At 35.1% G+C, this 24,757-nt stretch overlaps 1 protein-coding gene and 1 pseudogene across 11 annotated transcripts in view; one reads left to right on the forward strand and one right to left on the reverse strand.

Moving 5' to 3' along the window:
* KDM4C (lysine demethylase 4C) overlaps positions 1 to 24,757 on the reverse strand; it is a 363,396-nt gene that overhangs the window by 277,797 nt on the left and 60,842 nt on the right. For all 11 annotated transcript variants that reach the window (XM_039879670.1, XM_039879403.1, XM_039879513.1 and 8 more), the window contains 2 exons: positions 19,205 to 19,380; positions 18,000 to 18,114 (listed from right to left, as the gene is read on the reverse strand). In XM_039879670.1, the coding sequence (XP_039735604.1) occupies positions 18,000 to 18,114; positions 19,205 to 19,380 (291 nt within the window). The remainder of the gene's footprint in view (positions 1 to 17,999; positions 18,115 to 19,204; positions 19,381 to 24,757) is intronic.
* Positions 9,909 to 10,027, forward strand: LOC120591248 (uncharacterized; annotated as a pseudogene).

The following is a 24,757-nucleotide window of genomic DNA, read 5'->3' on the forward strand; positions in this document are numbered from 1 at the left end:
GAGCATGAAATGTTTAAAGAAATAAAATCTGGAATCACACAGACAAGCAAATAAACTTTGGAATGACCAATCAGATCTGGGGGGAGGGACAGACTTCTAGGAGTAAAATATATCATTATTAAAGTAAAAAAACTCAAAGAAAGGGTTAAATAAGAGTAGTTAACCAGAAGATAAAATTTAAAGCATTAACACACAGTGCAGTACAGAAATACAAAATGGAAAATCTGAAATGTAAAGTTGGACAGGATAAGCTATATCTAAGGTTCAAGGAATTAGAGTCCCAGGAGAAATAAAAGTATAAGTAGATAAAATTAATAAAAGATCAATAAAAATCAATTACATTAAAAATAAAGTCTTTGTTCATTAAAAGATGCTAAATAAGGCTATCTCTAAAAATATTGATGTCAACTTTACTTAACCTTAAATATGCTGCACTGAATTTACAAAACTGAGACATCTCAAATCTTTACTAATATTACAGCTTTTGTTTTCCAGTGGCCAAAATACCAAAATGCCTACTGTATGTATAGATTAAAAAGTGCTTATAAAGCCTTCCATTATTACTCTTACTTACTTGAAGATGATAATATTCTATGTGGCCAAATATCTGAACTCATTCTGGACTTAGAGACATTTCAATAGTTCTTGATTTTTGTTAATTTAACTTTTTTCATAATCAAAGTGAGGATAAAAATAACTTGTTTGGGGTTTTTGTATTTTTTGTTTCTTTTTTGATTTTGGCATTTTTTGTTGTCCTTTATTCTTTCTTTGTTCTTTTTTTCTTTAGTAAATAACTTATATCTGTCTTCTTTTTCAAGTATTTCTGAACAGGGAATTCAGAAAAACTAAAAAGTGGGAGCTTTATTTTTTGATGTAACCTAAAATACAGAATTGATCTTTCCAGAGTAAGAGATGATTGCTTTTGCTATATACCTTTATACATTTTTTCCTTATCAAACACATTACCAAGAATTTTTATTTGTTTGTAAACATATGCTTTCACAGTATACCTTGTTTATATGTAAATATAAGTACTTAATTATCACTGTTCATTTACAACTGATGAAGAAAAGCAAAAACTATGGTAGAACTTTAATAAAAGATCAATTTTAGAGATGGCCTTATTTAGCATCTTTTAATGAACAAAGACTTTATTTTTAATGTAATTGATTTTTATTGATCTTTTATTAATTTTCTACCATAGTTTTTCTGTTCCTGGTGGTATCCACCTTTGGCTAGTCACATACTTACTCAAGAAACCTTCCCAATAGAGTATAACAGGATGAGAATCGGAAATCACTTTCAACATCCCCAGCAGATACTGGCTACTATATCAAACCTTAAGTGTAAAACATTTAATTGACAATTAGTATAACTATAGATGACTTCTGATTCTGTTTTTAATTCTGTAGATTGTATTTAAACAATTCAAAAGTATGTTCCAGATTTTGAGATACTAAGTGATATTGTGCAGTCATCACTTTATTTAATGTGTACAACAGCCCTGAAGTTTACAAAGTGTACCCTTTATTATAGTTTCAGGTGCTAAAATTAAAATTAATGGGTTATCAGTAAAATAAAAAACCACACACACTAAAAATAAAACAAAAAAATGAAAACTGAAAAGAACAAGCCATAAATGAAGCAAATAATTCAACAAATATAACGGATATAATTTTGGTATCCAGAATATATAAGGTATTCCAAATAACAAGAAAAAGTCAAACAATCTAATGGAAAAATAAGCAGAGGATGTTTCACAAAAGAAGAAAAACATGAATGGCCAATAAAGACATGAAAATATATTCAACATCATTTATAATCAGAAAAATGAAAATTCATACATAAGATATTTTATAGTCACAAGATATTGTACTGGTTACAAACAAGGTTTGTGGCAACCCTGCATGTGCAAACGTAAAACCTTCTGGAAAGTATTCACCATTCCAGATGCCATTAAGAACATTCATGGGGGACCAGTCAAGATGGCATAGAAGGTAGAGGCTGTGCACGACTCTTCTTGAAACCACACCAAAATTATAACAAAACTACAGAACAATAATCACTTCGGAAACTAATATAATATTATATATCAACTATAATTAAAAAATAAAAAATATTTTTAAAAAGAGTTAAAAAATAAACTACTGTGGGTAAAATGCTATCAAACAGCATCGCATACTACAGAAAAATTGTCTGTGAAAGGAAGTGTCTATTGACGCAACAAACTTCAGTGTTGTCTTTTTTAACCCATTTCCCATTTTAAAAAAAGTTTAGCTCGCTGCTAGTGTTAATTTTACATAAACATGCTCTTTGAGGCTGAAGCAAATATGATGGGTTTTCGATGTGAAAATATAAAAACTGTTCTTGGAGTTATTTCTAAAGAGAACTTGTCTCTAATCCTAATGTGACAGAAATGTACACATAAATTGTATTTATCAAATGAATCTTTGGCTAATAACTGTTCAAGAACAATGTTAACGTCATGCTTAGGAATGCCACATTTTCTAGGATTTGACAGTTGGCGATCGAAAATTACTAAATTTTATAAATGGAAATACCACTACTAAAAACAGAATGCTATAAAGAGAATTATGTCATTTGTTTCCAAAGACTATCAATATACAATAGAGCGATGCAAAAATAATAATAAAAGCAAGATATTTCATGGCAAGCTTTGGGGATAAGGTTAGGACTGTAATCCACGAGTTATTGGGGTACATGCTGCAACTGCAAGAGCCACCAGTGAGTATTCTTGGGGCAAACAGGCTAAGAAATTGCCACAGCCACCCCAATCTTCAGCAACCATCACCATGATCAGTCAGCAGCCATCAACATCGAAGCGAGACCCTCTACCAGCAAAAAAAATGCAACTCACAGAAGGCTCAGATGATGGATAGAAATTTTTAGTAATAAAGTATTTCGTAATTAAAGTATGTAAATTTTTTCTGTAGACAATGCTATTTCACACTTATTAGACTACGGTAGTGTAAAACATAACTTTAATTATGCACTGGAAAACCAAAAAAATCATGTGACTTTGTTGTGATACTCTCTTTATTGCAGTGGTCCAGAACCAAACCTGCAATATCTCTGAGGTATGCCTGTATTCAGGCCACCCCTGGGTGATGGGTAGGTCGCAGAGAAAGACTAACAGAAAAAGCAGCCCATGAGCAGTATTGCTAATCTAGCCGGGCTGGACTTCATAGTGCATTTGGGGTATTCAGTGAATTACTATGCTTTAAAACTTAAATACACTGCTCATATATAATCAGATACTGCATTCCAAAAATATGATAAAGGAAAAATCATTAAAAAGAGACTATCTCCTGTGTCACATCCCTTAGCACTATTTGTATCCTGGTACCTTGTCTTACTGACAAAAAGATAGTGGTATATTTCTTGAAAACAACAGGGGCATTTTCTTAAGAAGTAAATCCTACACAAATATCTTCATGGCTCTGACAGGCTTTGACAGATGGTAGGAAGTATAAATTGCTGGGCTGCAGGTTTGACTTATACATAAATGACAAATGCAGAACAGAATTCTTCACAATTTTCTGAGTCAGAAATCAACTTCTGAATATCTCATAGCCTCAGGATTGTTGTCTTGTTTTGCTTTAATATTACCACCAGCAGCAGCTAACATTTATTCACTACATACTATGGAAAGAGGCCCCAAACTAAGTGTTTTATTTATGTCCTCTTATTTTATCCTATAAAATAGACACTGTTACTATCTATTATCAATGCCATTTTAAAGATTAGGGAACTGCGGGAAAGAGAAATCAGATAACGTGCCCAGGAGCTGAGATTCAAAGGCAAGAAGGGAAAACCCTTAACTCATGCTGGCTCTACTGGATCTGAAGATACGTGGCTGAACAAGGAACCAGAAAGTCAACTATGAACTACATACTTTTACATAATTGAGGAGGAAAAACTTCCTAAATATATCCTTATACATCTAACCTACCAAATATTATAGCTTAGCCCAGCCTCCTTTCACTGTGGTCGGAAGATGTCCATTAGCTTACAGTTGGGCAAAATCATCTAACACAATGAATACATTACAGAGTATCGGTTGTTTACCCGTGCCTGACTGAGAGCTGTGACTCACTGCCACTGCCAGAATCACAACAGAGTATCATACCACATACGGCTAGCCCAGGAAAAGACCAAAATTCAAAATCTGAAGAACAGTTTTTACTGAATGTGCATCACTTTCATATCACCATAGAGTCAAAAAATTGTAAGTTGAACCATTTTAAGTGAGGGATGGTCTCTAATTTAACGATTATGATTTTTTACTTTCTGTTTTCTTAAGGGATTAGAAGAAAGGATGACGTGGAAATATTGGCTTAAGCCAATAGCAGGACTCATGGATCTACTTCCTGACATGCATTCTATTAAAAAAAAAATCACAGAAATAACAAACAGAATTGTTAACTTTATTTTACATATCTACCAACATGTGGCCCTTGCAGAATTTCCTAAAGGAAATCTGAACCATGTGAAGCCCTGTTCTCTTTTAAAGAAAATCAATTATCTCAACATTTAATAAAACAGTAAAATCCCATACTGCAACCCTGACATGTTATTTTTACATAGAGGAAATTAAAAACACAATGATCTTTACTAATGTATTCATATTTTCTAGACTAGGAAGCCCCTAGTCTCATTCAACTCTATAAAGTGAATTATACTGCAATATAATGCAGTATTTCAAAATCACTCTCATAATAAACATTTATGACAGACTGCCTAGAAACTTAGTATCTATTTTCACCTTATTTACTAATAGAACTCCATTTAATTGAAAGAACAATGTAGGTGGCTAAAACCTGAGTTTCCAGCTTCCCCTGCAGCTAAGGCTAGTCATGGTACATGGTTCTGGCAAATGAAATGTAAGCAGTCACCACTGTGCAGGGCTTCCTGGAGAAAGCTTCGAAGGGGCTGCCTCAGCAGGCACAGGTCCTTTGTACCCTTTCCCCTTCCTCCTGCTACCATCCACCAGACTTTTAGACATGATTAGTAGAGCTTGAGCAGCCACCAGGAGAGCACAAGGGTAAGGATCTCATTATGAAGATGGCAGAAGAAATTGCTAAGAGTGTGGCTCTGTGTTGACACTGGGGCTGAAATGCCTGCCACCAAATTTTTACATGAAAACTTTACACCTAATTTTTTTCAGCCACTGATTCTAAGGTTTCTATTACTGACAGCAAAATAATGACTGACTGATACATTTCCTCCTTAGTAACCCGAGCTGTAGGTCCTCACTTCCCCCATTCTCTAGTGGATTATATTAAGAAAGTAATAGATCAGTATCTATGACACTACTGTGATCCTACTAGAGGAAAAGTGGAAGCCACTTGTATTTTGAATGATACCAAAGTATGTGCTGGACTTGAGCCTTTGTATAACAACTAATTCCAGGAAAATCTCAATTTAAATAAAGAATATATGTTTCTCCCAAATGGCTGCTGACTGATTCCCAAGGGCTCTATCTACTTTTTCTTTTGTTTCTCCCAATTGTTTGTTTTTCCTACCTTGCTTCATTTTTTTCTCATTGCTATTTCTCACTTAAGGCACTTTTAGATTTAATGCATGCTCATAACATTTGGCAGAAAGCTGGTAGTATTCTTCATAACGAAAACCTAAGGAATTTCCAATGGTTTCATTTTCATTCTTCATAGTGTAAAATTTTGGATCAGAAACATAGGCTTAACATTATTCCTTCAAAGAAAAAGGGAAAACTAACAATAATTTTACTGAATATTAAACTGTATTTTCTTACTGTGGAATACTGGGAACAAGTTTTTTTTAAAAAAACCAAACTTTACACCTGCAAATTAGAAAAGACCATTTTATCATTTTAGTGACATATTTCTCTTTAAAAAATCTTTTTTTTTTAGAACATAATTAGAATCAGGCTCTTGGAATTCATGGCTCTAACTCTGTTCTAGTGACCTGAAAAGCCCATTGAAAGGTGAGAACTTATTTTGAGGAACCCAGAAGCTGTTGTGTGGAAGCAGCAACCCAAACTCCCCAGTCAGACCTACCAGTCTCTTCCTATGGTCAAATGGATGATTTATAAAGAGAATTATATATAATACTTGTATACAAACACAATGCAAAAACTACATAATAGAACATTTCAAGATCTTGGGGGGATACACACACACACACACACACACACACACAGTTATCTTGGTTTATTCACTCATCATTGAATTGTGAACATTTCCCTAACATTTATTTTATTATACATTTTACTTCATGTCTGTAACAATTCGTATCATTATTTTCTTTTGTGATAAGTAGGTTGTCATATATTCTTTGCTTTAATCTAAAAAAAATACTGGAAAATAATCTTGATGTATAAACATTGATCCATATTTCTGATCATTTCTGAAATAGATTCGAAAAGCAGAAAGCAAGGATCAACAGTTCGTTTCTGACAATAGTTATTTGAATATTTCTACTCTATAAATTCCCTCATTAAAAAGAGAAAAAAAAAAACCCATCTCCATATCTTAAAATATCATGGTAAAGATAAAATCCAGATTATTCTCACCTTCCTTTTTTTAAAAATGGGGAAGGATGGGGCCAAAGTAGGAACTGGGCTTCAAATATATATGCCTTCTCAAAGTCCTTTTGTAAACCTGCAGGCAAGGCAAGGGCTGCAATGAGAACAGAAGCTTGCTTCTGAAGATATTAAGCAGCCAGTGAAGACACTGGCAGATAGTAATTCAAGAGATGAAGAGGTCCAGAGTACACAACATAGTTCAAAGTTCTCATAATCCTTCCTGGGGGCAGTCTAAAATAGTGGAAAGAGAAAGGGAAAAGCGGTCTCCCAGTTCTGCCACAAAGTGGGTTTCATCTTGGATAGATCCTACTATTTCAGTCTGAGGTTCCTCATCTATAAGTGTGTTGGCTACCTCAGATCGCCAAGACTCCTTCCTGGTGAAATCATCAATGATTATATGATGATCACCAAATTCAGTACTAAAACTCTGTTTTTTCACCTCTGGGTTTCATGTTCTTTTCCCTTCAGTAATTACCACTGCTGTTTCCCTCACACTTTCCCACAGATAGCCAACCCTCCAGGCATACTGATCATCCAGTACCCTCAGAACACTTTAGCATCCTCATTCCTCACTGTGGCTCACAAGTCTGATGCCTACTGATACTCCTGAATTCTCACCACAATCTCAGGGATTGTGCCAGTCCCCCAGAAGCTTAACCTCTTCACACTCCTATGGAGCACAGTACTCTTACTACCCATGGGGTACCTAGTCTGCCCTGTACATGTTATAGGGAAACCACTCATGACTCTCCAGCTAACTAGCAAGCACCCTGCACAGATATCCTCTAATATCCCCAATGCTTCTTACACTCCCATAAATCACTCAGCATGGGACTCCACATATATTTGTTGGTTTACCAATCTAGCACTGTATTAAACATCTAAGTATACTTCAGTGGTGAGGTTTAGCAGTTGGGGTAAAGAGAAGAGTTAAAACAGAAATTATCAATCCTATCCAACTCAAATTTCTTTTAAATCATTTCCAACATAAGATCAGACAGTGTTCCCCATGAACATTCCAAGGGCAGGAGCTTCCTGGCCCAAGGGCAGCCCAATCTGCTCTGGGACCGCTGTTATTCTTTAAGACGTTCTTCCAGAGACAATACTGATTCTTCCCACAGTGATCCCACCTAACCCTCTCACGTGCAAGACACTTGAGGGCAGTAGCCATGACACTCTGCATCTACGCTTTAACTCTCTTCAGTCAATAATTCCCTGGCAACTCCTCAGAAAACACAGCTTTCAGACTGATGGAACATTCTCGATGCAACGTGAATAGAAAGAACTACCATCACCTCCCCTGTCTGGACGGCATAATTTGGGATCATGCAGGCTAAGACTCATTCACTAAAGATCAGCCATAACATGCTGGCAGATAATGAGTTTTGATTCACTAGAAGCTTTATCTGAAAGCCACGTTCCTATAGGCCAACAGCTCTCTTTGCAGCAAAACATGTCTAGAATAATGACATTTTACCTCGGATGTGAAAGTTACACATACAATTAGTGTTCTGGCTTCAAATCATTTCCCCAAGATAAATGATATCCTGATATGATAAAAATACAAAATGAAAAGGAACTCTCCCGGTGACTCAAACAGTTTAAACTGTTTTACCTCATTTGGAAACCCACAGCCTTAGATAAATTTGTTATCCAAGAGCACCACCTGGTGGCTGAAAGCATTTAAGCTACCCCATTGTGGGAAGAGGAAAAAAAATGTCATCTTAGAAGCCTAATTGTCATTAAGACTAAAATCTTGTAAGAAAAGATTCCCACGCTTCAGCAAACAGATTTCTGATAAACAGGCTCTTGACAAAATTATAATATAAATGAAATCTAGAATTCATAAAAGGTCACTACCAAAGAATTCAGTTCATCTTCTTAAAGAAATGTTGCTAATCATAAAGCAAACATTTCTAAATGAGAGGAACCTCAGAGAGTTGTTAATTCAATCCCTTCTTCCCTTTACAAATGAAGACTCTAAGGCAAAGACAGAGCTTCCCTAAAAGTCACAGCTAAGGATGAGAGGCACTGATTATATATGTAAATGGGTCAAATATTCTGTGCAGTTCAATATAGCCTTCTATTTCAAGAGGCTGTGAAGAAAAGGCAGAATATGAGGCAGTCAGTGCATGTGGTAAAGTGTCACACTCTCTCGGGTTATCAACGATCTGGCCACACCCCATTGTGGACTGTGAACTGCCCCACCAAAGACCAGGAACTGCCATACCCTCCCTGCCTCCACAACTGCCTGCATCCCTCTTCATGTTAGATTTACCTGCTTTCCCCTGCCCAAGAAAACCATTCTAGCCAATAAAAATGAGACATAAAATAAATGTTAAATCACCTGCTGAAGAACATTTATCATCATGGAAAAGCATTTACAATGTGTTAAAATGGGAGAAGGAAAAGACAAAACCAAACTATGTTCATTATGGTACCATATCTGTTTAAAAAATACAATTATCAAGTGTTAAATCAAGAAAAAACACTGGGAAAAAATACATCAAATTTTTTTTGACAGCTTTTGTCTCTGCATGCCAGGATTATACGTGATTTCAATTTCCTCTCATATAATACCAATTTTTATATTTAACATTTATATTAATAAAAAGTTAATTTTTACCTTAAAAATTATACTTTTATAATTACAGACTATAAAGAAAACTGGAAAATGGAAACTGGAAAGAGGATCCCATATATAGGCCCATCCAGCCAGTACATGCATAGCAAAAAAAATGTCTGCTCCAGCCCTCAAGAAAAAATATAAAGAATAAGACATTATATTTTTGTCTTAAGGTTTGGCAGAGTATCTTGGCAGAGTATTTTTCAAACTTTTATGAATACTCTATCAATTATCTATTAATAAATACCCGAATGACAAAAGCAATAGACTAGCAAATTAATATTAAAGAAAAAATCTTGGAAATATAATTTCTTTAAAATATTTTACAGATTTTCAGATGCAGGGACCTGAGTTCACATTCTAAGTCTATTTTCTACTTGTAAAATTTTGCCTGAGTTACATATCAGAATATATGGCACAATGTTCCCTAAAGAATTCTATGGCTATGGCCTGAAAACCACTGTCTCCCAATGTGATTAGGTCTTTGAGATACATATCAAAGATACAGTTATCTGAAGGTCAGTAAACAAGAATGGAACACCTTACCTCAAAATCCCTACATCATCTATATAGAGATCAGAAAATGAAATTTTTTTCTAAGTACCTTAAGTTACCAGTTTTCAAAGTATTGTCTGGGAACCACGAGGAGACATCCAGATCCCATCAAAAGGTCTATGGCATCAAAACTGTTTTCATGTCTACAGCCATGCCACCCTGAACAAGCCCAATCTTGTCTGATCTCGGAAGCTAAGCAGGGTCAGGCCTGGTTAGTACTTGGATGGGAAACCACCTAGGAAGACCAGGTGCTGTAGGCGTAAAAAATAAAATAAAAAATAAGAGATTGTAAATTGACAAGGTCCTTGCAATGTGTGAGGTCAACCAACGGTTGCCTTGCCTAAAAAAAACAAAAGTGTTTTCATAATTACACCAAGACAATATTTGCCGTTTTCATTCTCAATCATACATGAGTGTAAAGTAGAGTTTTCCAGAGGCTACATGACATCACAACAGATTAAATGCAGAAGCAGATATAAGAATCCAGAGGTCTTCCATTAAGCTAAACATTAGGGATTTGAGGGGAAAAAAAAAGGTAAAATAATGCCACTCCTCTCACTGAATTTGTTTTTTAATTTCTAATACAATATATAAGGATATAAGGATAGATATAATCTACATAAACAAAAGCTCTTTCAGGTCTACAATAAATTATTAAAAGAGTAAAGGAGTCCTGAGACCAAAAAGTTTGAGAACCACTACTGATGTTCAGAAAAACACATACCAGATAAAATCATTCTAACTCCTCTTCCTCCTTTTCAAAGCACTTTTCAAGCCTCTTGCTGTGACCAGTCCATCTCACAGACCATATCTGATGACACACTTTAAAGCACAATTCTGATTCTATCACTTCCCTATTAAATAATCTCAAATGATATACAGAATAATAACCAAAAACACTCAGGAAACTCCACCATCTGGCCATGGACTATTTTTCCAATTACTCATCAATTCTGTAATTACTTAGGTGCGTTCTCTGCAGCAGACACTATGATAGAGGCTGGGTCTGGAGAATCTATGAGAAATGATACCTGCCATCACTTGGACTCAGAGTCTACTGCAGAAGAAATAGTTATATAAGTACAGGTATCCTTCATTTCCTGTACTTATTTTCCAAATATTTGTTGTAATAACATATATTTCCTTACCCAAAATTGACTATCCAAATCAAAAACTCTCTAAAATGATTCTGTGAACTCGCCCACAGAATCATTTCAGTTGTATACAAATCCAGGTAAGAGTATGTAGATGGCAGTTCACTTGTATCTCAGCTGTTCTCCCAAAAGGATTATGCCTTGTGCCCATTTAAATTTATTAGGCATCACTGCTATCATCTGCTCATCATTAGTGAAATTGTCCCATGAGACAGTGGAAAACCCTGAGAAGGTAAGTAAACATAAAGGCCTGGTAAAGGCCACACATTAGAAAGATGCTGGAACTGACAACGCATTTGGAGGGAGGGAAACACACAAGGCATGTTCTTGACATGTCCCCATCTCATATGTTGTTTCTAGAAAACTTAACCTTGTTACTTGAGCCAACACAATATTTGAAAAACCAGAGAAATTCTTTGTGCAGTGGACTAATATCTACTCTCAGGGTAGGAGACCGTTGGGACCAGGCTGGTACAGGAGAAGGTGGTAGATACCTTCGGATATGTGGAGGCAGCTGCAATGGGAGAAGAACATGATTCAATGAAGAAGCTGTGTTTCAAAGCAAGTCTGGGAGATTTAAGAACAGTGATATGGCACAAGTTGTAGATCACAGGTGAAGCATCTTCCCCTCACTGTGAAATGCAGCTTTCTTCCTCCAGTGAACTACAGAAAATTATCATCAAAGATGGTTATACACAAAGGAAATTTTCAATCTTAACATAATACCATCTCATAGGTTTATGCCAGAAGAAATAAGTACCTGGACATAAAGCATACAAAGAAGGCTAAAGTATTCTTAAGTGGGAACCATAATGATGAGGATAAGCTAAGCTCCTGGCTGGTGCACTACTCTGAAAACATCAGCTCACAAGGGCCATTGCAGACTGCGCTGCCTTTAATGATATGAGGCATTCAAACCAGAAAGCCTGGGTAATAGAGGAGGTTGGTGAGGCTTACAGGAGGAGATATCTGTCAACACTCAACTTAGAAAAAAATCTTCAAAGACGACTCTTTTGAAATCAGACAATAGTCTTGCAGATCCTTCTAGTGTTATGGATTACGGAGGTAATAGCTAGCTTAAACAAAGCAAATAAAACTTCATTTTAAACCTCGACTCAATAAACCATTATCATCATTAAGAGGATCAACATTATATTATATGACAGGTATTACTAGAAATGCAGCCCAAAATAGCATAAAACACAAGCTTGAATGACTCACACTGCACTGTACTAGTGTAGGTAAGTAATGCTGATGCCTCTTCTTAGCTCTCACACACAGAACAACAGAACTGTTTTCAAAGGTCTGTGAAGTGCACATGGCTATTGGCTATCCCATAAATGTTCTACCTTCTGTCTTTCCTAGATACCTGTTGACTTTCATGTCCCAAGTCAAAGCGTCCCACAGTTATAGAACTTTTTTCTCCCAGTTCCTCTTTTTACTTTATCTTCTTTTTTGTGTGTTTGTGTCCTGAAGAAACTCCCACACTTCTTTTAACAGAGAGCTAACTTTCTAAATGTACAGTCAGTAAAGGCTAATTAAAACTTTATCAATGGACCAGCCCATGATGAAACAGAACAAAACAAGTTCAGATCTTAGGACTCTTACACTAATGTCACTGCTACCAAGGTATCCGGTAGGGTCACCCAAGAACACAAGTAGCTCTATTTCTAAGTTCAGGGCCCTCTTTAAGGTTCCTGAAATCAGCAAACACTTCAATTTCATTGTCTCGAGGTGTCAATGTAGTCAGTGTATATGAATCTCATTCTCCCGAGAACATTCAGAATTTCATCCCATCTATCTCGGTTTTGAGCATCGTTCCCTGAGAACAAATAATTATAACAAATAATTATATCTCTATATTAAGGGTTGGCAAACTTTGTCTGCAAAGGGCCAGACAGTAAATATTTTAGCTTTTGTGGAGTCACGATTACTCAACTATGCCACTGTAGTACCAAAAAAGCCATTTGTAATATGTAAAGGAATAAAGATATGCTCCGATAAAACTTTATTTACAAAGAAAAGCAAGGGGCAGAATCTGACGGCCAAGCCTTGCCCTGAGTCATACACACAAAGGCTAGGTTTTGTCACTACATGCCTTTAACAGTCTTGGAATTTTAGTTCAAAAAATAGTAATTTGCTCAAGTTGCCCATGATGTTAACCAATTTTTAGTACATCCCAAGGAAATCAATCTTTGAAAAACAGCAGCAGAATGAACAAGGGGCCAACACTCGTGCCCCGGGATCTCTAGGCCCTTCTCCCTTTACTCTCAAGGTAGACTATTCTCAACTAGTCCTTCATAAACATCTTCGCCCCCCAATTCCTGTGTTGATCAACACAATGACACCTCCTTGTCGAATGCTGCAAGACGAACATCTGAGCAGGAGGGGCCGCTACAGCTACAGCACAATGGGGCCTGGTACCCAGGCCCGCAGCCTTCTCTCCAGCCTTGGGTTAATTCCTTGCCCTCAGACACCACAGCCACTATTCTAGGTCTGCCTCATCCTTCCTTGCACCCATGTGCAGCAAAAGCCTCCAAATTCAGTAAAAATACTGATTACAAAGTGTGGCCCTACCTTCTGCTCCATCCTCCTGTTTTCCACCTTTACCTGACTTGAACTTATTCATCTAGGTCTAGTTCAGATGTCTCCTCTCCTCAAGAAAGTCTTCAATGCCAAGCCTGCTCGAAGTGCCTCTCCTCCCGGTTCCATATAGAACGCCATATTTGCCTTTACAGCCAAGTTCATTATACCTTATTGCCCCTCTGGAAATTATTTGAGAATTAGTATCCTTATCGATCTTTGTACCCTGAACAAACTATTTCTCTTACCTCCCCACACCTTCTCCAAGAACTCACACCCATACCAAAAAAAAAAAGCTATGGTTTTTCAATCATTCTTTTAAGATGAAAAGAAATAGCCAAAAATAGAAAGTAGGGGGAAAAGTGAACTGCGATTTGATGACTATAATCTCTTTCAAAATAATGCCATGAACCATAACAAGCCAGTTCCCAACACAATTTAAATATTGAGGTGAACAGTTAAACAATGCAAAGATACAATAGTAAAGAGCAAAACAATACATGGGCTTTTTCAATGCACATTCACTGCAACAATTTCAGACATTCCTGATAGTTACAGGTTATTCTTATATTCATTCATTCGTCACTCTAATGCATTCTTTTTCTTGTTACTCTCCATCTACCTCAAGGGGGTACATACAAGTTATTTTTCATTTGTTTGAATTTAGGTGTCTTGAGTATGATTGGTTTTGTTTACCAGTAAGAGTTTACAACATCTCTCTCATGTCTTTCTTTATGGTACAAAAGCATTGAAAATGTCAGCTCAGCTCAGGAGCTACTAAATGCTCCCGCAGAGTCTACAGCAATTCCATGAAATACTATGCCTTGTAAGTCCTATTGAAATAACAGATTCCTGGCTCCCAAACCTGTAAATGATGAGGATGTTTTAAAACTGCATATATAAAATCAGTGGATTATGTTCATTGGATTTTAATAACAATTGTTACTCAAAGCTGAAGTTTAAAGTCAATGTTCCCTTGAAGCAATGCCAATGTGTAACTGATTTTCAAACACCAGCAGTAAGTACATTGATAAACACAGTAAACCAAAGTCCATCAGTCTCATCTGTGCAGGAAACAATTGTTATTTCTCTATCAAATATGGAAAGCTAGTTCAGGGCACTTTCACATCAATTGTTCTGAAAATCATCCCAAATATGCTGCTTCTAACTCTTAATTATATGTGGGAAAAGGAACAAAGAACTCAATGATCCCCAGGAGTGGTTAGAAAAAATAACTTACACTCAGTTTTGTTTTATTTTATTTTAGAGCACTGAGACATGCAACCTCTCAGCCAAGGATCTAGATGATTTTCCTAAGAGCGGTCTTCCTTTCAGAAGCCTGAAAACTTGCCAGGATACCATAGGGAAGAAACCACAGAGAAGGCACAAAAGAAACCATCAGCTCAGAGGAAATTTCTAGTTGACATTGACCTAGTTTAACACATTTCCACAACTATGAAATTGACTATATGTAATTGCTTCCTTAAAACTGGTGTGTGGGATAAGAACTTCTGGCAGCCCCTCTACTGGCCTTGGAACTTTGGAAAAGCAATTTAACCTCTCTGGGCCTCAGCTGTAAAATATCGGCCATATTTACATGCCTTCACCCATTTCTATGGAAAACCAGACGCTGGTTTAATAAGACAAGGTGTCATGCTCTGTAAGGAAGCCTTACAGAAGCCCTTACTTTCCCAAACGTAACTAACCACAGCATGTTAAACATAAAAAGATTTATTAACATTAAAGAATAAATCAATAAGAATGCACTTAGAATTGAAATACCTAAAAATCTAGCAATGACTTAATACAAGGTTCAATTTGAAACTGGCAGTCTAAAGATGGCTAGAGGTAGAATACACTGAAATGATCCCCTGGAGAGCAATACTGAAAATGCTTCTAAAGACAAAATATTGTTAAAACCTCCTCAGGTCTTTAGTGGGGAAAAATGTACATATATGCAAACACATACACAAATATACACTCACATAAAAGGCCAAAAAGATATAAAAAGGTTATTTCTGTTTGGTAAGCTTATGAGAAATTTTTTTCTTCATATTTTTCCCTATTTTTCCATTTTTCTACATGGGTATATACTACCTTACTAATAACCAAAAAATTCTTAATACAGTGGTTACACTTATACTAGTGAAAATCCAAAAGAAGAATGGGGAAAAGATGTTTTCTCTTTTTTGAACTTTTATTTTTCATCCAAACACATACATATTTAAGACACCACGTAATCCAACATCCAGCCTCAATTACTAATATTTAGGCCAATCTTCATTCAACTATAACCATTCCACTTTATTTTCTGCAATATCTTAAAAACCAATCGCAGACCCATGTTATTTCACCTGTATATTTTTTCAGGTGAGCATCTTCAATTGATATTATATACATATGTAATATATATATAGCCACCATGCCATCATAATTATATCTAATAGGACAACAGAATTTCACATTATCATCTAATACTCGGTCCATATTCAAAAATAAGAATGGTCCTTTCAATAACAGTATTCAATAATTGGAAATCCATATAGAAAATCTAAAATTATGACACTACCTCATATTCAGAATGTACAAAAAACTGTAAGTCAGTAAAAAAAGCATGACACACACACACACAAAATGTACAAGAGGCTTAATAAAGCACTTTGATAAAGGGAAAATCCAAACAGCCATTGAAAATGGGGGGAGGGGAATCAAAAACACAATTTAAAACAAGAAAATACTACTAACACACCCAACAGAGCAGCTAAAATTAAAAGACTGATGACAAGTGTCAGGGAGAATGTGGAGCAATGGGAACTTGCTAACTTGCTATAGGAATGTGTGAACTAGAAAATAATTTTACTCTAAAGTTAACCACATATACACCCTAAAACCACCCCTATGCATATGCCCCATGGAAACACATGCTTCCATGACCTGGGAAACGTGTGCAAACCGTTCAAAGAAGTTTTGAGGCAACCAAAACGATCATTAGTAGCAGAACAAATAAATAAACTGTGGTACATTCATACAATAGAATAATATACGGCAATGAAAATAAATGAACTCCAGGTACACAAGATACAGTTTAGAAACGTAATAAGGTATGACAGAAGGCAGACAAAATAGAATATATACCGAATGATTCTTCTAGTTATATAAAATTCAGAAACAAGATACAATAGACATCATTTTTAAAGAAAAGGAAGTGATTACCATAAAGTCTAAATAGTGAGTATCCTTAAAAAAAGGAGGGAGAGTATGATAGGTAAAGAGGGCATATACGGGAACTCTGGGGTGCTGATAATGTTTTCCCTAATGTCAGTGATGGCACATAGGTTTTCACCTTACAATAATTAATGAAGCTCTAAGATCACGTTTTATGCACTTTCCAGCTTGTTCTATATTTCAAATATAAAAGTTTTAAAAATACTTAATAATTGACCCATGCAAGGATTATCAATGGATGTAAATTCACTAGGTGAAAGGCTATTGGTAAAAAGGATATTCATCTAGTCTCTAAGTACCACCCTACAGATCACTTGTTAATTAAAAAGGAATATCCTTGACCGAATCCTTCAAATGGTAAAAAAAATATAAAGAACAGTATTGGGAAAATTAAAGATCTATGAATATTGTCTGTACATTAGATGATATTATATAAATGTTAAATTGCCTTGTAATTAATAGACACATGCTGAAATAGTTAAGGGTGAACTGTCATGATGTCTGCAACTTACTTTCAAATGTTACAGGAGAGACAAAGACAGAGCGAAAAACATAAAGCAAATTTGCCAAATATTAACAATTGGTAAAACTAAGCAAAGAGTATCCAGGTGATCCAGGTGTTCCTTGCATTACTTCAGCCTTTTGCTAGGCAAGAAATTTTTCAAAATAGAACACTATTTTGAGAGGGATAAAAGATTTCAGAAAGGAAAAATTTTTTTTAAATAGGGTTTACAAGTATCAGGTAGAGACAAAAAGTATTAGATTGTATTTAGTGGATTATGCTCTCATGAAAAATAACTAGAAAACCTAATAATATGTACTTTTTAAAAAAATTCTCACAATTTGTCTGTGGGGAAAAAGGAAAATATAAGCCTGTTGAAATATACTTTTTGAAAGGATTAGGAGAAAACTACTAGAAGAATACATACTAAAATGTTGCTTTTGCCGTAGCTATTATGGATAGATAATATTTCCTGTTTTCTAATATTTTTATAATGAGTTTTGCCTTTTTAAAAATGTAATGTAATATAAAGATTAGCCAGATAGCCAAATACTGTTGAACAATCAGGTATGTGTACAATTAACTGGCTTCAGTTTGAAAACTACCAGCTGCAGAAATCCTACTGATGTGTCTTTATTTCTTCTTGTCCTGTGAGGAATTATGAATTACATAAAGCACAACAAATGACTACTTCTTAACTATCTAAAATGGTAACAAAAATAGTAACATGAAATGATCCTTCACAAGCCTATTATAATATAAATATACCTCATCGTATATGCTCCCATTAATGTCTGCACCATAGATAGGTGCCACAAAAGTTAAGTTCTTCCAGTACTTGCGCTCCAAGTCTTCATAATCCAAGTATCTTGGAGTACAATATCTGAAAAAGATAGAAGAAAAAAATACAAACTAGTAAGACAATTTTAAGATTTTCTCCACCTATTTGATTTAAATCACTTTCTAAAGAAAAGCCTATCAAAATGAAAATAGTGTAGGCAACTCATGTTGTCAAACCTAACAGGTAAATATAAAATGTATTTATCATAGATATTTGCATACTCTTATGATTCCCAAATAACTATGAAAACTTCATATTTTGACTAAGAAAATACTTTACTGAAAGTATCAATAGACGCAGAAAATTAGTTAAAAATTCATTATATTAGCTTTCAAAATATTTTTTAAATCCTTAACCCATTATACTATCCAGCTGTCCCTCAGTATCCACGAGGAATTGGTTCCAGAACCTCCCCACAAATACCAAAAACCACAGATGCTCAAGACCCTTATATAAAATGGTGTAGTATTTGCATATAACCTAGGGATAGCCTCTCATATACTTTAAATCATTTCAAGATTACTTATTAAAAAAAAGGATGACTTATAATACTTAATACAATGTAAGTGCTATGTAGTACAATAGTTGTTATACAGTATTGTTTAGGGAATAACGGTAAGAAAAAAAAATCTGTACATGTTCAGTACCAATGCAACCATCATGGGCCTAACTACATAGTTAATGTCAGCAGCAACCTTTGTTTTCTAATATTTTCAATCCATGGTTGGCAACTAATATAATAATGGTGGCCCTTCAAGTCATTCGAGGATCTTCTTTTTAAAATTATTCATTTTTTAATATGTATAACTTATCGATGAAGACTTAAATATTGCCACATAAAGCAGAAAATTTGCCTAAGAAAGATGAGACTCATGACAATGGAAAGACAGAAAACTCATTTACAGTTATTCGGAATAGTATAACACGAGGAACAATTTTCTTAGCAGTAAACTAAATGTAAGTAGGCAAACACTTGAAGAACAGAAAATAGAAACAGTTAAATTAAGACTCCAAGAGATTGTGCAGAAGACTCATTTTCATTTTCATTACAAGTTCCTCTGTCTACTTGGTTTGTAATCAGGTCCATGTATATCTATGAAAGAAATAAAAATAACAAAGTGAATCCACTCACTTGCCACTGTTGGCCAGCTGCCTGAACTCCTTCACTGTCATGGCTTTTTTCTGGATGTTGTATTGCGTGAACAGTCCCGATTGCCCTGTGACCATCTGCTGAATCGGTGCTGGGATGAGCAAATTATCAATGTCATCATAGCACTGCCTTGGCTTCCACTCCTTAGGAGGAATCACCTAAAAATAAAATTTTTAAAAATATGATCTTAAAAATATTCCAGGTATATATTTAGCTTTCATATTTCAACAGAATATAGGAGAAGAATGTGTCAGCATTTCTATGACAAATGTGTTAAAGAATGGTAAAGATTCACATTAAGGGAAATGCTGTCTTTTTTCCAAATATTCACCTGACTGATACGATTTATTTTAAACAGTAAAATTCACCGAGTACTCACTATATCAAATACTGTATTTGTATTAAATTCATTTTTTAGTTGATATTGTTAACCTCTCAATTTTAAATGTAAAATTGAGAGATGCACAGAAGTAAAATAACTTTTGAAATTCCGGTACTATTTACATTAATGAGAAAAATAAGTAAATATGTGTTTAGTCCATATCATTTTCTTTAAATGCCTCTCACAAAAATATGGCAAACAGCAGAGTGGTGTGCTAGTAAATGTTAACAATCAGCTTTCTGGGAAGGTGGTTGAAACCTTGACTTGTAGCTTTTGCCTATTTCCATAGTAACTACTCCAACCATGGCCAATTTGAGCTTACCAACATGACGTCACTGAACATAGAGTAGGAAAAAGATGTCAACTACCAATTCTTATGTGCCTGTATGATGAGGGGACTCAGCCCACTACTATTTTCCCATAGTATTTACACAATTATTAATAATGAAAAGATGAGAAAACATTAAGAATACAAATACATATTCATATGATTAAAAATTAGAAGAGACAAAGATATGAATTAAGTCATGATTTACAGCTGGAATTTATCTACCTTTAGAAGTTGTTTTAATTTTTCAAGATAAATTTTTTTAAACAATTAACTGTAAAATGTGGATATCACACATACAGAAAATACATAATCATAAATACATAATCATAAATATGTAATCATAAATATGTAAGAACATAAGTTCTTAATTTTAATGTAATCCAATGTGTTCATTTTTTGTCTTTATGGGTACTACTTTGATATTCCTACCCTAGGGTATGAAGACATTCTATTTTATATTCTAAGAGTTTTAAGGTTTTGTCTTTCACCTTTATATCTACAATGTATCTGCAACTGGCTTTTGTGAAAGATTTAGGTCAAGCTTCATCAGATGAAGAAACTTGGGGTCAAAAGATGAGAGATTTAGGAAACACTATACAGCTGATAAATGACAGTATTAACTCAGTACTTCCTCTAAGGTATATTAGTTTAAAATGAGACTATAGACAACTACACTATATACTACTGAAAACAAATACTTGATACTTTAAAAGAATATGAACAAACAAGCCAAATGGATATGGATAAACATATCATACTGTCTTGAAAACACTGATATAAGAGAAGGTTATATTTAAAGTGTTATAAATACTAACTTTCTTCATCAGAAATAAGTCAGTAATTCAAAAAAAATCAAACATGGATTTAGGATTAAGGATGGGTATAGGGTTAGGGTTAGTGTTAATGTTAAAGTTAAGGTTAGGGTTAGAAATATACGGTTAAGTTTAGGATTAAGGTAAGGGTTATGATTAGGGTTAAATTTAGAATTAGGTTAGGGTTATGGTTACAGATTCAGTTCGAGTTGGTTTTAGGATTAGAGTGATGTTTAGGATAAGAGGTTAGGGTTAGGTATGGTGTTAGAGTTTGTTTTAAAGTTTAGTTTAGGATTTGGGTTAGGAATAGGGTCAGTACTAAACTTACAATTAAGTTCATGTTTAGGATTAAGGGTGAGGTTAGAAAGTTAAAGGTAGAGTTAGTTTTAGTATTAAAATTAGAGTTAGGGTTAAAACTACAATTATATGTTAGGGTTAAGGTTAGTGTAATGTTAAGGTCAATAACAGTGTTAAGGTTAGGGTTAAGAATGTGCGTATGTTTAGAGATAGTATGATAGTTAAATTGATGATTACAGGTCTGGATTAGGATAAGTATTTAAAGTTAGTGTTAGGGTTAGTGTAGGGTGAAGGTTAAAGTTAGGATTGAAGTTAGGTATAGGTTTAAGGTTACAGTGAGTGTCAGGATAGGTTAGGGATTGGGTTAGAGCTAGGATTAGGGTTCAGTTTAGGAATAGGTTTACGGTTAGGGTTAGAAGTAAAGTTCAGCTTTGGGTTAGGAATAGGGTAAGGGTTAAACATTAGGGTTAGAATTAAGGTTAGTGTTAGAAATTTAAGGTTATGGTCGAATTAGTGTTAGGGTTAGGATTACAGATATACTTAGGTTGAGGTTTATTGCTATGATTATAGGTTAGGGTTAGGGTTAGGGAGAGAATTAGAGTTGCGGTTAGTATAGGGTTAGAGTTAAAGTTAGGATTGAGTTTAAGGTTGACCGGTTTAAGTTAGAGTTAGTTTAGAGGTTAGGGTAGGTTTGGGGTTAGGATTAGAGCTGGTGTTATGGTAACTTTAGGAATAGGTGTGGGGTTAGGGTTAGAGGTTAGGTTAGAGATTGAGTTAGCATTAGGGATAGGTTTATGGTTAGTGCTACTGTTCTGGATATGTTTAGTTTTAGGGTTAAGTTTAGGATTAAAACGTTAAGATTAGGTTTAACATTAGGTTTAATGTTAGGATCAGGGTTAGTTTTAAAGTTAGGGTTAGAATTAGGGTTAGGGGTAGGTTTAAGATTAGAGTTTGTGTTAGGGTATTAGCGTTAGGGTTAAGGTTATATTTAGGATTAGGGTTAGAGCTATGGTTAAGGTTAGGAAGTTACTATTAGGGTTAGTGTTACAGATAAGGTTAGGGTTTGAGCTAAGGTTAGGATTAGGGTTAGAGTTAGGTATAGGGTTAGGTTTAGTGTTAGGGTGAGAGGTTAGGTTAGAGTTTGGGTTAGGTAGGCATAGGATTCACTCAGTGTTAGGGTTAGAGTTAAGTTTAGAGTTTGAAAGCTAATGTCAGGTTTATGATTAGGGTTAGATTTAAGAGTAAAGAAAGGATTTACTCCTTTTTGGAAATAAGTACATTTACAATCAAAATTAATATTATGTTTAGAGTTAAATATTTCCCGTCTTGTGAAAAATAAGACAGTTGTTTACCCAAAATGAAGTTTTGGAGCCATTTTATTTTTCAAAAGTTAGAGAAGCAAAAATTAGAATGAATTTACAAAAATCTAAATATTGTCTTTGTACTTACTGCATGTGTTAGTTTATTTTTGACTAAAGTGGTCAGACAGAACTTTAAAAATCTGCACATTCAGGCCTATCACAAAATCTTACTTTGGGACTGTAATTTTAAATCTTAATATATCAGATGTTCTTACATAGGAAATAGAAGTACAACATACTTAGGATTTTTAAAAATTCCAAAATTAAACCTTTGTATTTAATGAATCTACATAAAGGAACCCAACTCCTCTCAAAGGTTATCTTCCAGATTATACCAAAATAAAAAAATATATTTTAAATCACCATTTCCCCAACCCCAGGCTGGGCCCTTACCCAGTAGCAAATTTTCAACTAAACTTTGTATTTGCACTATTTATCTTGAAATAAGTTGCTATTACTACCATCTACCTACTGAGGAAACAGAAGGAGGAAATGTGGTGCTTCTTACAATCTTCCTTCACCTTGAAGGCATAGATCACTATCTGTACTCTCTAGTTTATTCATTAAACTACATAATGTGCATAACCTATGGCTCAGGAGGGTGTAGGTCCAGGTTACTGTTGTAGAAGAATTTCACATACTTCATATATAATAATGGTTCATCTTAATCTTCCTCCATAAAAACAATACAAGCTGTACATGTAAGGAGGCTGTCATTCTTTGCACTTTTCCCAATGTGACTGCCAACTTTGTAGATAGAACTTTGGGCGTCAAATCTATCACTCTGAAAATGAAAGTTAAATCTAAAAGATGTTGATAAAAGAAAAACCGAGACTGTAATCTGAGGCCAAAGTCGCTTATGAAACTACTCAACCATTTTCTTCAAATCATAAATCAAAACTAATTCATTAAGTGGTGCATTAACAAAGAATCTCATGGGTGGCTCTGATCCCCAGGGCCAGCCCAGTCCTCAAAGCAAACTAGCAACATTAATAGTTTTGATTTTTACAATCTGATTTGATTAGATGCACTTTTATACATTTACTACTGCTGCAACTTCCAGAAAAAGAGGGAAAATAGGTAAAACTGAGTTTATGTGACTTGATAGAAAGATGGCAAGATGACTAAAAACCAATAGTTCACTGTATTCCTAGAACAAGTAAAAGGAAACTATCACAACACTGAATAAATGAATATCTACAACTTGCTCAATGAGTCTCACGTAAAAGTCTGGGCTCAGGTGTGTGTTTGTTCAACATTCAGAAAACTAATTGTAGTTCTCATTAACCTTGTTCTCTTACATAATGCCGACAGCGGCACAGGTGCACTCTGCCTGACATTCCCTTATGAGGGCATTTGCCACTACCTCTTATGTTACTAAATGTGCCACTCTGCCACAGGATAGTCACTAATCTCAGTGGAATACAGTAAGATATATGTTTTCAAGAAACAAAAGGGAGAGATGAACAGAACAAAGGGCTGCATTCAGAACTCAAAGAAGGGGATGACGACCCCAACTCCCCTCCACCCAAATAATGCCCAAGTCTTTTCTAACCTATTTTGAGTTTATGATCAAAATTGTCTGTCAAATGATTCTGAAATGATATCATTCTCCTTAACTACAGAATGATTATTCTCCTCCAAGTTAATGTGGAATTGCTAAGGTTCCAAAAATGAGATCTTTAAAAGAGCTAACCCAATAAAGTAGTTAAACTAAGGATCGCTCATCTGAGAAATTCATTATAAACCTTTACTTTGAATTTGTTTTCCCTTTATCTTCCTTGCTTCTCATTCACCCCTAATAAACCTTCACTCAACTTAATTTCCCCCAATTTTTTTTTTTATTTCCCTCAATTTTAGATCTTTTCTAGGAGGCACCTGAACCATATATAACAAAATGACAGACCTCAGGGGGTAGATGCCAGAACAACCTATGAATTGGCTTACAACCAGCAGCAGCCAGATACAGAAAGAGGCCTTGAACAGTGATCCTTGCAGTTCTGGAAGCTCTCTCCTCTGCTACTGTCTGCTCTCAACACTACTGGACCTTCCTGTAGAGATGGGGATTCCAAGGAGAGCCCAAGACCCAGTCACAGTCAAGCAGGCCCTGCCAGGGCTCGGGAATTTATGTGGTGATGTACAAGTCTACAGAAACCCAGACTATAAACTTAACATTTAGACCAATGATAAAATGAAATAAGTGGGAGCACTAAAATATATTCTTCTGAGGGAAATTTTTAAATTGAAATAGATTTCCAGTATGGAAGGAACACACAGTCCATCTCAGGTTAAAGTCAAAGAGGATGATCTCTCTTTCAAAGCTCTAACTTTGGGTTTGTGGGTGCAAACCCA

The sequence above is a fragment of the Pteropus medius genome, unplaced genomic scaffold (assembly GCF_902729225.1).
Source record: "Pteropus medius unplaced genomic scaffold, Ma_sr-lr_union100, whole genome shotgun sequence".
Taxonomy (NCBI): domain Eukaryota; kingdom Metazoa; phylum Chordata; class Mammalia; order Chiroptera; family Pteropodidae; genus Pteropus; species Pteropus medius.